General features: G+C 35.1%; 2 protein-coding genes and 1 non-coding gene across 3 annotated transcripts; all 3 read left to right on the forward strand.

Annotated features, from left to right (window-relative positions):
* Positions 1-5,300: 5,300 nt before the first annotated feature.
* LOC132162873 (double-stranded RNA-binding protein 5-like) lies at positions 5,301-7,809 on the forward strand. Its single transcript, XM_059573092.1, has 4 exons — positions 5,301-5,549; positions 5,701-5,760; positions 6,784-6,987; positions 7,760-7,809. The coding sequence occupies exons 1-4, from the start codon at positions 5,339-5,341 to the stop codon at positions 7,807-7,809; spliced, it is 525 nt and encodes a 174-aa protein (XP_059429075.1). The 5' UTR covers positions 5,301-5,338.
* On the forward strand, positions 7,783-10,133 carry LOC132164516 (double-stranded RNA-binding protein 1-like). Its single transcript, XM_059575035.1, has 3 exons — positions 7,783-7,982; positions 8,830-8,961; positions 9,558-10,133. The coding sequence occupies exons 1-3, from the start codon at positions 7,859-7,861 to the stop codon at positions 9,914-9,916; spliced, it is 615 nt and encodes a 204-aa protein (XP_059431018.1). The 5' UTR covers positions 7,783-7,858; the 3' UTR covers positions 9,917-10,133.
* A 2,539-nt stretch (positions 10,134-12,672) lies between these two features.
* LOC132164826 (small nucleolar RNA Z247) lies at positions 12,673-12,810 on the forward strand. Its single transcript, XR_009438429.1, has one exon. It is a non-coding gene; the product is annotated as a small nucleolar RNA Z247 (small nucleolar RNA).
* Positions 12,811-14,591: the final 1,781 nt, after the last annotated feature.

Here is a 14,591-nt window from a genome sequence, read left to right on the forward strand (position 1 = left end):
ATTTCTAGATCTTGATTCTATTAAAGGATCTAAGAAATCTTTTCTAAAACGCTAGATACTCTCTAAGTTTTGAAGAAAAATAAAAAAGAAACTCAACTCTAAGTAATTCTTATTAAACAAACTCAAATATAATCAACAACTCCGTTTCTAGAGGCTATAAGCATGAATTTATTAGCCTCCAAACCCTAAACCTAATAAAAGTATGAACTTAAATTAAATTGCAATTCTACGAAGCTCGTCCGGACGACCATAGACATAAAACCTAAAAAAGCACGAAAATAACATAGCCGTCCAGACAAGCTCCGGATGAGCTTGTAGACAAGGTTCTCGGGTTGAAGCTGTTCCGGAAGGGCTGCAAACAGGCTTGCCGATCTACATCATTCTTCCTAGGTAGGAGAGAATTCGCCCTCGAATTCAAATGGTTCTTTCACTGATCCTTCGAATGTCCTGTCAACTCATTATATTTCTTGCTATTCAAAAGTACCATGATGTAACATCCCGATATAACCAACATTCCCTTAATTTCCCCAAGAATGTGAGTATTATCTTGAAAATCCTTTACAACAAGCTGAGATAATGCAATCTTCACACACACTCCACTTATTTTCGCCTTTTTATGTGCCATGAAGATCTCCCAAAATGGATCAAAGATATCTTCTGTTTTAAACATAATATCTTCATTTGCCTCATAAAACTGATCAAACCCACCATCATCAAGAGTATTTGATAAAATATTGCCTACCTCAAGAAATCCATTAAACTGATTTCTTCAACCTCCTTCAATAAATCATCTTCGTCAAGATAGATGTCATAGATTGGTGGAGAGGCCCAATATACCAATAAAGCTTCTTTGGTTGTGACCAAAGAAACCTGTCGATCCTCAGGCACCCCCGTGGTATTGAGAATTTCTCCAATTGCCGCTACCCAATCTAGGAATTCTTCGGGTTGTAGACCCCCTTGGAATTCCAGAATATCAAGTTTGAACCCATTCTCCCACCGATTGGCATGAGCTTGCATAGGGGGCTGACGGCCCTACTTTTGGTGCTCCGCAAAAGGGATCTTGGCTTCGTACCCATCGTCATGTTCATCTTCCTCCTCCGAAAAGTGTGGTGGGGGTCAATGATGACGTTCATTGTGACCACCTATATTGGATAACCAGGTAGTGAGAGCTTCGATTTGATCCCTCATAGCCTTGAATTGCTCCTCCATGTGTTGCCACCATGTCACCAGTTGCTCCTTACATGCTGCATCCGTGCTCACGTGCACTTCGTTCATGTCTGCACAATGGTTGTCCCTCCCCATTCATGGAAAGTAACTTGAGCTCTGATACCAACTGATGCAGCGTGACTTAGTGGGCTACAGCGAATAACAACAATAAAGAACATATAGGTATTTCTAGATCTTGATTCTATCAAATGATCTAAAAAATCTTCTCTAAAATGCTAGATACTCTCTAGGTTTTGAAGGAAAATAAAGAAGAAACCCAACTCTGAGTAATTTTTATTAAACAAACTCAAATATAATCAACAACTCTGTTTCTGGAGGCTATAAGCATGTATTTATAGGCCCCCAAAACCTAAACCTAATAAAAGTACGAACTTAAATCAAATTGCAATTCTACAGAGCTCGTTCGGACGGAACTTAAGGCCGTTCAGACGGCCACGAACATAAAACCTATAAAAGCACGAAAATAACATAGTCGTCCGGATAGGCTCCGGATGAGCTTGCAAACGAGGCTCTCGAGTTAAGGCAAGTCCGAACAGGTTGCAGATGGGCTTGCCAATCTACATCAAGTATGCATCTTCTTTTTTTGGTTCTCTGTGTTGCCACGTTGTTGGTTTTCCAATGAAGTCTGCATTGGTCTTTCTTCTCTTGTCAAAGAATCTATGGCAACGATTGATATTATTTTTTAGGGTGAATTACTTTTTTAGTATTTAGGTTTGCACATTTTTATTTATTCTCACATAGGGTTCAAAGCCTATCTCAAATGGTACTTGACTTATCAGAAAATATCAACTTAATACCTCCATTAGGTTCCATCACACGTGTCATCATATATAAATGCCACGTATCCTAAAAAAAATTAAAAAACAAAACCCTAAAAAAAAGTTTAAAAACAAAAATTGAAAAATTATGAGTGGCTGGGCCACCCCATTTTGGCCATTGGGTGTGGCTTAGCTCAGCCACGCCCAATGCTAGTTTGAGGGTGGCCGAACCATCCCCAATGATAAAATGGCAGTCAACCACACCTTAAAAGTTCGGTGGTTCTACCACCCTCATGGTCAAAATGGGGTATTTACCAACCTATTTGATAAAATGGTACACCGCCAACTCTTTACAAGTTTTTTTTTTTTTTTTTTTTTTTTGGTGGAGGGGGGGGTTGGTTTTAATTGTTTATTATTATTATTATTATTATTATTATTGTATTTTGTATTTTTTTTAGAACACGTGGCATTTGTACATGTAGCATTCCGTTAGTTTGGGCTAACGGAACCTAATTGACGTACTAAGTTGATCTATTTGTGATAGGATTTGAACCCAGGTGAGAAAAAAATAAAGTGTGCAAACCTAAGTACTAAAAAAATAATTAACCCTATTTTTTATAACATGTATCAATCATTATTGTCCTAATTAAAATAGTTATTATATATATACATTAGCCATAAAGTATCTATTAATCTATACTTATTACTTAAAAAAAAGAATCATATGCATATATCGAACATTCATGAAGAAAAGTTCATTCGTTCGAGATTGGAGATTGAATGATTGATGACGATTAATCTATACTTATTACTTAAAAAAAGAATCATGTTTAATATACATATATCGAACATTCGGGAAGAAAAGTTCATTTCGTTCGAGATTGGAGATTGAATGATCGATGACGATCATTAAAAAAAAAAAACCTTAACTTAAAATACTTTTAATCATTAACTTGGGTATTGTACATACTTAATTTGTCGAAAATCCTTTGCACGTGAATAAAACTAAAAGTCTCAGTTTTGTAAATTATCATTATTGTTTAATAATATATATGTGTATGTATGTGTGTGTTTATTTTCAGAGTATTACAAAACTCAAAGTTTCAATTAATGAACCAAAATATCATGCTAGAAAAAATTATCTTCAAAGAAAAAACAAAAAGAGAGATACGACAAAAGAGAACTATCTCTTTAATTCTCTAAACCTTTGGTGCGGCTTTAATTATGGTGAAAAAAATAATAATAAAAGGAAGAAAAGAAGAGAAATGTTAGGAATATCAAATCTTTTATCAATAAATTGGTACCAAAATGGTGTGGAGCTTATTCATTGGAAATGATGAAACATTTGATGTGAGTGCATGCACTTGTAAGTGTCGTCTCACACATTGAGAAAATATATAAGAAAATAGTGTTTAATATATCTAAATGGACCATAGCCCATTAGTTTAGGCTTTTGGGCTAGAGTTGTGTTCAATTAATTATATTAATATACTCTTGGTAAAAACTTTATAACTGCTTTATCTCCCAACAAAAAAAGTGTTTGGATGCGTCGTGAGATACTTTTGGGTCAATGTGAAGAGACTCACAAGCAGGTGGAGATATTAGGTGAGATATGTTTGCATAGTAAAGGTTATGAAGGAATATGCCATATATAGTATGATTGGTAAAACTAGTCGTGTTAACCAAAAACTCTAATACCATAAAAAATGTAATAGTTAATTTGAATGAATGGCATTAATATTTAACTATCATCGCCAAGTTTCATTTATAAACATGCTTAGTTACTTATAGATTATCTATACACTTGCAATTGAGTAAATAATTGCTTAAGATGTTTAATTTGTTATCATGATCAGCTTTTTGGTACATGGCTCACATGTCAATAAATTTATTTTTCGCCCTCAAGAGGTAGCTTAACCGGCTGGGATCACGCCTAATGAAATGGATGTCATTAATTCGAATCCTCCTCCCTCCTCTTGTCTAGACATGTAAAAAAAAAAAAAAAAAAAAAATTATCTTCCTAATACATTATTTATCTCTCAGGATAACCTGTCATATAAATTATGCGTCAAGAACACTTTCTTTTAGCAATTAGTAATTACCAAAAATTAAATGTGATAAATCTTCTTAACACATTATTTATCTCTCAAGATAGCGTGACATATAAATTATGTGTGAAAAAACACTTTTTTTTTTCTTGGCAATTAATAATTACTAGAATTTTTTTTTTTTTTGACGGAAATCTGAGGATTTCATTGATTAAAGATCATGAGCAAAAGGTTCTTACAAAGTAGAGCAAAAAGCTCTTACAACATTAAGTATAAAAGTTCTGGAAAAATCATAGCTACATGTTATGAGGTTACAAAGTCATTGATTCAAATAAAAATTCTTATAATCAGGTGCTATTTATGACTTCATGAATCTTCCGCTAAGTCATGTACAAATACAGTTAAATAGCAGATCTGCTCTGAGCAAACTAGATCTAAGATATGAGTAGCCCAATTTCTTAACAAAATTTATTTAAACCGGCAGTGAGAGATAATCCTTCATACTTAATTATCCAAGCTGTGAGAAATAACCTTTTACACCTAATTATTTCTCCTCAGTCATGAGAGCAGATTTTTTTTAAAAAAGAAACATCTTATTCAACACAAAAAACACACACAAACAACCAATAAGTAGCAGCGGCTGTCACGGAGGATATGAACGGAACAACACGGTAGAAAGTCGACGGATGCATAGCGGGGAGGGAAGGGGAGAGGATTTGTTCCCTCCTCCTCTCAAAACTGTTTTCTGAAGGCCGAGAGATGGCTCCTAGGTTTTTATTTTTTTTATTATTTTTTTTATGTGCTAATACTAATTACTAGAAATTAAATGTGATAAATCTGCATGACATATTATTTATCTCTCAGTATAGCCTGGCGTATAAATTATGTGTCAGAAACAATTTTTTTTTTTTTTTTGTAGCAATCAGTAATTATCAGAAATTAAATATGATAGATCTTATTTTTTACATTTAATAGCTACAAGGAATATTCTCTGTTCATCAAAAATCATGTAAAAAATGCAGAATTTCAGACGTCTTTGGAGTACTGCAGTCTGCAGCGACTGTCATGTGATTCCAAAGTATATCTCTCTCACAAACAGCGTGCCAAAAAAAACGCCAAAACGCCAAATCGTTGAAATGGCGGTCAAAAAAAGTACAGCACGCGGGAAGCATTTTTTTTCCTGTCTCTCTATCTCTCTCACTCTCTCTTCCATAGCCAAAAGTAGTTGAAAAGCTCAAAGCCTCTTCATTTCTGCAACATCAACGACCAATAGCCTAGAGAGAGAAAGAGAGAGAGAGAGAGAGAATGTACAAGACGAGGCTGCAGGAACTTTGCCACAAGCAGCAGTGGGGTTTGTCAAAGTACTCGACCGTGAAAGACGGACCCGACCACGACCCTAGCTTCAAGGCCTCCGTTTCCGTCAACGGCCAGTCGTTTCACTCTTCCTTTCCCTGCAAGTCCTCCAAAGTCGCCCAAAACGACGCCGCCAAACTCGCTTTCCTCCACTTCACTTCGGGTACGTAGCTGTATCTTGAATATTGAAATATATTAAATTGTATTAGAATTAAACATAAATAATAAATATTTTTATTTAAAAAAAAAAAACAACTTAATATATATATATATATATATATATATATATATTCTAACAGCTACGTGTGATGCAGGTTTAACGAGTTACAGCATCGAACCTGAGATTCAATCCGATGCTTTAGGAGTCACCGATGGTGAGAGACTTGGAAGTAATTGTATTGGTTCGAAAAAGAATTCTGAATAATAAATGTAGAAATTGTTTTGGTATATTTAAGAATATTTTGTGTTAGGATTGTTTATTAATATTTTTTCAAAGCAAAAGAAGACAGACGCAGCCAAAGTAATCGTAGTTCTAAGTAAAAAATTGAAAAATATGTTCCTTCTTTTCTTTTACGCTTTTACCTGTTAATGTTGTCTTGTTCATCAAATTGATTTTGAGAAAAATCAATGAATCAACGCTCCAAAATAGATCACACCTCAAATGACAATTTTTTTTTTTTAGTTTGAACTGCATAAATTCTTTGAAAATGTGAAATAGATTATTCTGTTAGTTTTCTGTCCGAAATTGTACCATCTATTAGTGCCATGTCATCATTTTTGCCACATCATATTAAAATAATAATTTTTAATAATTTAATTAAAAAAATCAAATCTTTAATATATATATATATATATGGGTTGGGGGTCCACCACTAGCCACCCCTTCATTTCTTTTCTATTTTATTTATTTTTTGTTTTTAAATATTTAATCTTTTAATTAAATTATTATTTAATGTCACGTGGCACTAACAAACGGCACAATTTCAGACAAAAAACCAACGGAAGGGTCTATTGCACATCTTTTTTTATTTTTATTTTTTATTTTTATAAACTTAGGCTGTCAAAACTAGAGGAAAAAAAAAAAACATTTGGGGCGTGATCTATTTTGGTGCATTGACCTAATGATTTATCTTAAAAATTTCCTCATTCTTTTCACTTTGGCCCCTGAAAATAAATTTGAATGCAATCCGGCCTCTATAAAGTTAAATTTCTAATTCTTTCCCTCTTTCAATGTACTCGAGGAAAAATTGTGCTATGTGATCACTATCTTTTATTTATAGTGCAAAAGTAGATGAGATATAGCAATATTTGCTTTTATCATTTCGATTTATTCCATCTCCATGAGAATCTGCACATGCTCATCAAAGCATATGTCTAACAGTGGGTTCATTGTCAAGATGTCATAGATTTGCATACTCATTACAATTCTCAATGGAAAAATCTTGCCCCACCATTATATACCAACAAAAGTGATGGCTCATGTCATGCCATGCCCTTCAAGGCTGCTGTTACAGTTGGTGGGCATCCATTAGGGGAGGCAGAGCATGCTGCTGAAAATGCTGCTTTAATGTCATTGTCACTTGATGGGTTTCAGAAGGCAAGTTTCCTAAACTAGTTTCTGCCATTATTACTCACCATTTTCTTTCTTGGAAGGAGTATGATTAGCAATTGTATTTCTGCCTCCTACACTCATTGACGTGGCTTTTACCATCACCATTAGATTTGAGAGTGTGATCCAATGATGATTTTAAAAGCCACGTCAAGAAGTGTTGGAGTGAAAGTGTGGGTGAGTATTGAGACATCTCTCATACGTTACATATTGATTATGTAACTCTCTTAATTCTCATAGGTTACATATTGATTATATACGTATTGTATTATTGACATCATTCAACTATAAATATATCATTTTATTGTACAATTTTTATCAACTGAAGGAAATATGTAGCCAAAAAAAGGCTTTGACATGTGAATGTAGGCCATAAGCCGAATCATTTTAATGTGTGTAGCATTTCCTTTTAATTTATATTCTAATACTCTCCACGCATGTTGGTTCAAACTCTCTCATTTAATAAATGATGGCTAAACGTAAAATATTTTAATAAAACAGGAGGTGAATTATAAAGACAGGGTTCGAGCTCATTACTGCATAAACTTTTTAGGATAAGTGGTTATTTAACATGTTATCAAAAGGAAAGGTCTCAAGTCCGAACTTTATCTCCGTCATTCATCTCTTATTTCAATTAAATATTTCACGTGCGGAGTTACATTTATTGAGATGAAATTTTATTTCTCGTGTGAGAGAGTATAAGAATATTAATTAAAATAATTTAATTTACCTTTTTTTATAAATTGCTTATCCATCTTTTTCAGGAAGACTCTGGCCTGTACAAGAATCTGCTGCAGGAGTTAGCTCAGCATGAGGGTTTGTGCATACCAATATATAACACAACAAAAGCAGGTCCATGTCACATGCCAATGTTCTTTTCAACTGTGGAAGTAAAAGGAGAGATATTTCGAGGGAAAGTTGGGAAATCCAAGAAACAGGCAGAGTTGAATGCTGCTAAGGTTGCTTACTCTTCTTTTCTAAACGAGCGTAAGTCTCTTGATTCTTTTTTAATAATATCTATGGCACAAGGAAGGTCCTTTGACTTAGAGGGGTTTGGTACTGCAATTTCGCACACAAATGTATTATTTGGAAGTCCCATTTTTTTTTTTTTTTTTTTAAATTACAATTCGAAAATGAAAAAAATCTGTGTTTTTCAAATTGCATGCAATACAAGGAAGTTCATTTTTAAAAACATATGATTTTATTGGACGCTTAGCTGAGTTTTTAAATTGCACGTTTGAAAATCAATATTTTTAAATCGCGCTTTTGAAATCGCAAACCTAATTGCAAGAAGAGCAAGCAGAAATAGAATTAATTTGTTCTCTTCTGGACATAGATTTGACTCTAATATGTATATTTGTTACCCATCTACCTACCATGTCTAGAAATAAAATCATTCTAGAGAATTGTTGAAACTGTGGAAAAAAAGAAAAAAAAAAAAAAAAAAGAGCTATATATATATATAGGTTTGCGCTTAGATGCTTTTTGATATATGATGTTTTATCAAATCACTCCCGAAAGGTTCACAAGTTATCAATTTACTCCCTAAGATTACAACCCTTACCAAATATATATTTTAAGATTACAACCCTTACCAAATATATATTTTTGTCCTACTTCTGTTCAATTTTTAACGGTGCTTTCATGTCATACCCAATTAAAAGACAACATGTGTTTCATTTGATAAAATTATAAAAAAACAAATAGGAAAAAAAATTGGCTTCTTTTTATTTATTTATTTTATTTTATTTTTATTTTTTATATTTATATTTCCAATTATATATTTTTTTTCTTTTTGTTTTCTTTGCTTTGACAATGTTGGTTTCCTGTTCAGGTGGATGGAGTGGGAGTGCAGCCGAGGTTACTTCTCCTAATCTTGTGGAATTACAGCACAAACTTGAACATGAGTTTGAGTTGTTTCCATCTCCGACCATTGAGTATGAGGAACCTGCTAAAGAAAGCACAGGTAACATATTCACCCAATGCCCAATACATTTCTCAGAAAAATCAAATTCAATCCCTAAGTTTTCACGCGATTTCAATTTAGTTCCTTTGGTTTAAAATAGATCCCTTTGTCAACCTATTGCCCAATTAACTAACGGTATGCCATGTCAGACTAGTTAGATAATGACACGTACGTGGCTCAATTACTTAAAACTATAAATATGTCATAATTAAGAGTTTTAAACTGCTTTTATTTAGAATATATTTTTATAATCTAATGTAATTGTGCCACGTGGCACATACAGTTAGCACGTGACATGTTAAACAAGAGCCACATGGCATTAATTGATTAATTAGATGATGGGATGATTGAGGGACCTATTTGAAGTCAAAGGAAAACTTAAAGGACCTAATTAATTGTTGAAATTAAAAGCTTAAGTATTAAATTAAAATCGCATGAAAATCTAAGGACTAAATTTGATTTTTTTTTTTTTTTGGGTCCTACATTTTATTGTAAGAATATTTAAGCATTTCTTACATAGTTTTTAAAACTTTTACAAGCTGCATGCATTAGCCAAAATGCTGATGATTGAGTACACTTTTGGCTCATGTCTCCAGTGGATGAAGTTCAAGAAGTGGGTTTGAAGGAAACATTATTGGAAGTAGACACCAAGGATTCTAGCTCAGCTCCTGCAGAGCTACAAAAGGAGGAGGAGATTGAGAATAATGAGAAATCATTTTCTGGTTCCAAACAAGGACAATTGATGGCTTCTCCTACATTGACACAAGCCAAAGTTTCTGCTCTCCCCATTTCAGGCCCAAAAATAGGAACAAGGAGTTACTTGCTATGCAACAGGGTAAGGGTGTATTCAAGCTTCCCAGATATTGCATTCCCCAAGGGCATTATAGTGCTGCCAATAAGTGAAAACAAGTGGGTGGCTGTAAGCTTAGAGTTCCCAAATGAGGAAGGTAAATGACTCAGAAGGCTTATTATGGTCTTTTGATAGGGTCTACTTTAACTGAGAAGGCTTATTATGGTTAAATTGTTTTACTCATATTAATTATACTTTATTATATTTAATGCTGCTTTCTTGTACCCCAAAATACCATCAAACATGGCTGCTATTGAACGACATTATGGTAAAAGGTTACTCTCAAATATTCATATCATCTTTACTAATTTTCTGAAATGAATTATCAATTGCAATTTCTCTCTTAGGGTTTAATTTTTATTACATGAGGTACTTGTAGTTTTGATAAAGATAAAATTGGTTCTTATATAGTTGACTTAATGGAAGTCCACGTCATTCACACGTGGACCAATTAAAATTCGACATTTGACATAAATGGCCATGTCATCAGTAATGATGTGGCCACTTAATTAAATTTTTTATTTAAAAAAATGTATTTTTTCGAAAAAAAAAAAAAAAAAACAAATTTGGTGCTACTGACCACCCCTTGGCACTTTGGGTGGCTTTGCTCAGGCCACCCCCATCGGCGGGATGGGGGTGGGTGGGAGTGCCAAGGCAGCCAAACCACCCCCCGTTGGTGGTTTTAGCCTCCTTGTACTCACATGGCCACCCCCAGGCCTGGGGTGGCTAGGCCACTTGCTGAACTAGGGGTGGCCAGCCACCCTAAGCAAGGGAGTGGCCAAAACCACCAAGGGGTGACCAAACCACCCCCCGGTCGGGTGTGGTTTGACCCCCTTAGCACAAGGGGTGGCTGGTCCTGTCTTCCCCATCCCGTGCACCCACCTCAATTTTTTTTCTTTTTTTTTTGAAAAAATATATTTATAAAATTTTTAAAATTTTTTTAAAAAAAAATAAAAAATTTTATTAGGTGGCCACGTCATCAGCTAAGTGTCAAATTTTAATTGGTCCATGTGTCAGTGACATGAATTTTCATTAAGTCAACTAAAGGTCAATGGATGGAAGGACCAATTTGGTCTTTATCAAAACAAGAGGTACCTCCTGTGATAAAAATCAAACCCTAAGGGGAAAAAAAAAAAAGAAATGAAACTAAAAGGGGTATTAGGTATTTAACCCATTTGTAAAATATCATGGTTTTTCTTGCTGGACTAGCATTTTACACAAAAACCCTCAACATTTTACTATCAGTCTTAAACAATTTGAGGATAATTTCCTAAATAGAAATCAAGTTAAAAAAAATCCTAAAATGTGTTTTCACCACCATCTGTGCAGCAAAATAAGTTGTACACAATTACCTTTTGTAATTAACCAATCCCACATAATATGGGATTGTCTTGCATATATACACGCATCAGCTGTGTATATAAACTACTGTATGTAGCTGATTTTATAATTAAGGAAAATATACCTTCTAGTATCCTTTTGTTAGAGAGTTATCAACCGATAACTTTCTCCATGTCATCAAGAATTCAAACGTGCATTCAAGTGAAGATAAAGATAGCATTAGTTGTGATAAAAATAATATTAGCTAGCGTATCTTATATGTAAACGATTTGTATTTTGAATTTATATTTGTAATCTCTATGTCATCTCTTGTAATAGTTCTATCTATATATACAAAGTCTTAACCACAACCGATGGTAAGGTTGTATAACCCAAATACTAGAATTTATTTCTATCACATGGTATCAGAGCATTCCTAGCCTAACTTCATTTTTTTTCTCTCTATTTTTATGGCTGCTTCATCCTTTTCCGCCAACCCAATGACTTATACCGTTCCCTCTTCCTTCCCTCACAAACTAATGTAGGGTGGAACAGATACTCGACCACCTTTATTGAAAATATCATAACTTGAGTTTCGGACGTCGAATTGGAGCAAGCTTGGTGGTGTTGGAAAGCTAATTCAAATATCTACAAAGTCATATTTCACGGGATTTAGCTAATTCCAATCTTTACTAGGTCAAAATGGATATGGAGCATAAATTGAAGTCTCTGGAATTTGTGTCCGAACAGGGATCCAGCATGTCCAAACATGGTGTCAATAGTGAAGTCTTTGGAAAGCCCGTCTGGACATGGCTTCTGGCCGTCCGGACATGCCTAGTAGAATTATAAATCCAACTTTATTTCATATTATTATTAGGTTTAGGGGCCAATAAATACATGTTTTATAGACCCTACAACGTAGCTTTTAATTATTATCCAGTTTCTATCAATAAGATTAATTAGAGTTAAGTTTCTTTATTATTTTCCTTCAAACCCTAGATTGGCTCTAGCATTTTGAGAAGATTTCTTAGATTCTTTGATAGTATCAAGGTCTTAGAAGTATTTATCCATTTTTCTTGTTGTTCTACTTTGCATCTCACGAAGTCACGTTGCATCACAAACTCATGCATACCAATTATCTAGTTTGGAAGCTTGCTATCTTGCCTATCATCAAAAGTCAAGATCTTCAAGGCTATATTGATGGTTCTATTAAGAGCCCTCCTCCAACCATTATCGCCAAAAATGATGCCATTGAAATTTCATCCCAGAACCCAGCTTGGCTTCAATGGCACCTGCATGATCAACTTGTGCTCAGCATCTTGATCTCCTCTCTCACTGACAACATTGTTACTCATGTTGTTAAGTTCCTCATTGCATGGGAATTATGGCTCACTTTTGAAATTATGTTCATTTCCAAAGCCCATGCTCGCTCGATGACACTTCACCTTCAGCTTACCACTTTCAAGAAGGGAAGCATGTCAATCACTGACTATTTTCAAAAATTTACCAAGCTGGTTGATACCTTGGCTTCCATTAATAAGCCATTGGATGATGATGATATTATGTCCTATCTCCTTGCAGGACTCAACAGTGAATATGATTCCTTTGTAACCTCAATTACAACTCGGGTGGATCTAATCTCCATTGATGAACTTTATAGTCATCTTCTTGCTTACAAATCCCGTCTTGAGCACAATATTACCTCTCCTGATCTCTCTGTTTTAGGTGTTTACATTGCTTCTAGAGGCTCTCTTTCCCGTGGGGGACGTCACTCCTACTCCAGCCGTGTGTCTTACTCCAACAGCAATGGCAACCATTCCACATACAGTGTTGGTTTTTACTCGCACAGCCCCACCTATCGAGGCCGGGGAAGTGGCCGAGGAGCCCCTTCCTTCAATCGAGCCCCTTGCCCAATTTGCCAGATCAGTAACCGAATTGGGCACCTTGCAACTACATGTTATCAACAATTTGAGCACTCCAACTCACACGATTCTTCCGCTATGATGCATGCCTATCACGTTGCTTCTCAGACTTAATCTGATCCCACCTAGTATTCAGATTCTGGAGCCACACACCACCTCACATCTGATCCTGCCAACCTCACATGGGCATGGATGAAATTAAAATTGGTAATGGGGCTGGGCTTTCCGTTAAGCACATTGGCACCTCTCAACTCCATACTATTTCTCTTGCCTTTAAATTATTTAATCCTTCATGTGCCTAATATATGCAAAAACTTGATTTATGCTTGAAAATTTACACAAGACACTAACACATTTTTTGAATTCCACCCCTCTTACTTTCTTTTGAAGGACCGTGCTAAGGGGAAGCTTCTACATCGAGGCCTGAGTAATCATGGCTTATATCATTTTTTTTTTTTTGCTTCCAATAATTCCCATGCTCCTTCTGCATTTGTGGGTGAATGTGTGTCTGTGTCTACATGGCATTCTCGGCTTGGCATTCCTGCCTTGGAGGTCATTCATCAAGTACTTAGTTTATTTCAGCTACCTATCTCCAACAATAAAAGTTATTCTCCATGCTCGGTGTGCTTAGGATCCAAGAGCACCCAATTGTCTTTTACAACTTCTGCAACACGAGTCACAACTCCTGTTCATTTGATATTCTCTGATGTTTGGGGACCTACTCCAATGTCTTCTAGAAATGGTTTTAGGTTTTATGTCTCTTTTCTTGATGCCTTCACTCGCTAACATGGGTTTACCCCATCTCTTGTAAAAGTGATGCACTTCCAATTTTTAAGAAATTCCATATCTATGTTGAGCGTTATTTTGAGTCCAAAATTAAAATTGTGCAATCTGATTGGGGTGGGGAGTACAGATCTCTAAATAAATATTTAATTGAACAAGGAATCAATCACCGTCTTTCATGCCCCCATACTCATCAACAAAACGATGCTATTGAACGTAAGCATCACCACATTGTCAAAACTGGACTTGCACTTCTTTCTCATGCTCATCTTCCCAATTTATTTTGGGATGATGCTTTATCACTGCTTCCTATTTAATTAATCGCTTGCCTACAAAATTACTTCAACACAAAACCCCATTTGAAGTACTTTTCCAGTCTCTACCTGATTATTCCTCCTTACGTGTCTTTGGGTGCGCGTGTTGGCCAAACCTTCGTCCATATAAATATATAATTCTAACAAACTTCTGCCACGTTCCAAGGAGTGTATATTTCTAGGTTACAGTCCTTCTCATAAAGGATATAAGTGCCTTCACGTCTCTTCTTCTCGAATATATATTTCAAGAGATGTTATTTTCAATGAAAGTCTATTTCCTTCTGCTGTCGTGTCTCAATCTTCTACTCTCATTGCACATCCTGAATTTGATATAGTCATGTGTCCGGCTGCCAGGATTACTAGGTCTCTTCCTGAAGCTTCACCATTGGCTCCATCCTCATCATAAGTAAGTACTCATTTATCTTCTCTTATATTCACGTG

This window comes from Corylus avellana, chromosome ca10, assembly GCF_901000735.1.
Source record: "Corylus avellana chromosome ca10, CavTom2PMs-1.0".
NCBI lineage: Eukaryota > Viridiplantae > Streptophyta > Magnoliopsida > Fagales > Betulaceae > Corylus > Corylus avellana.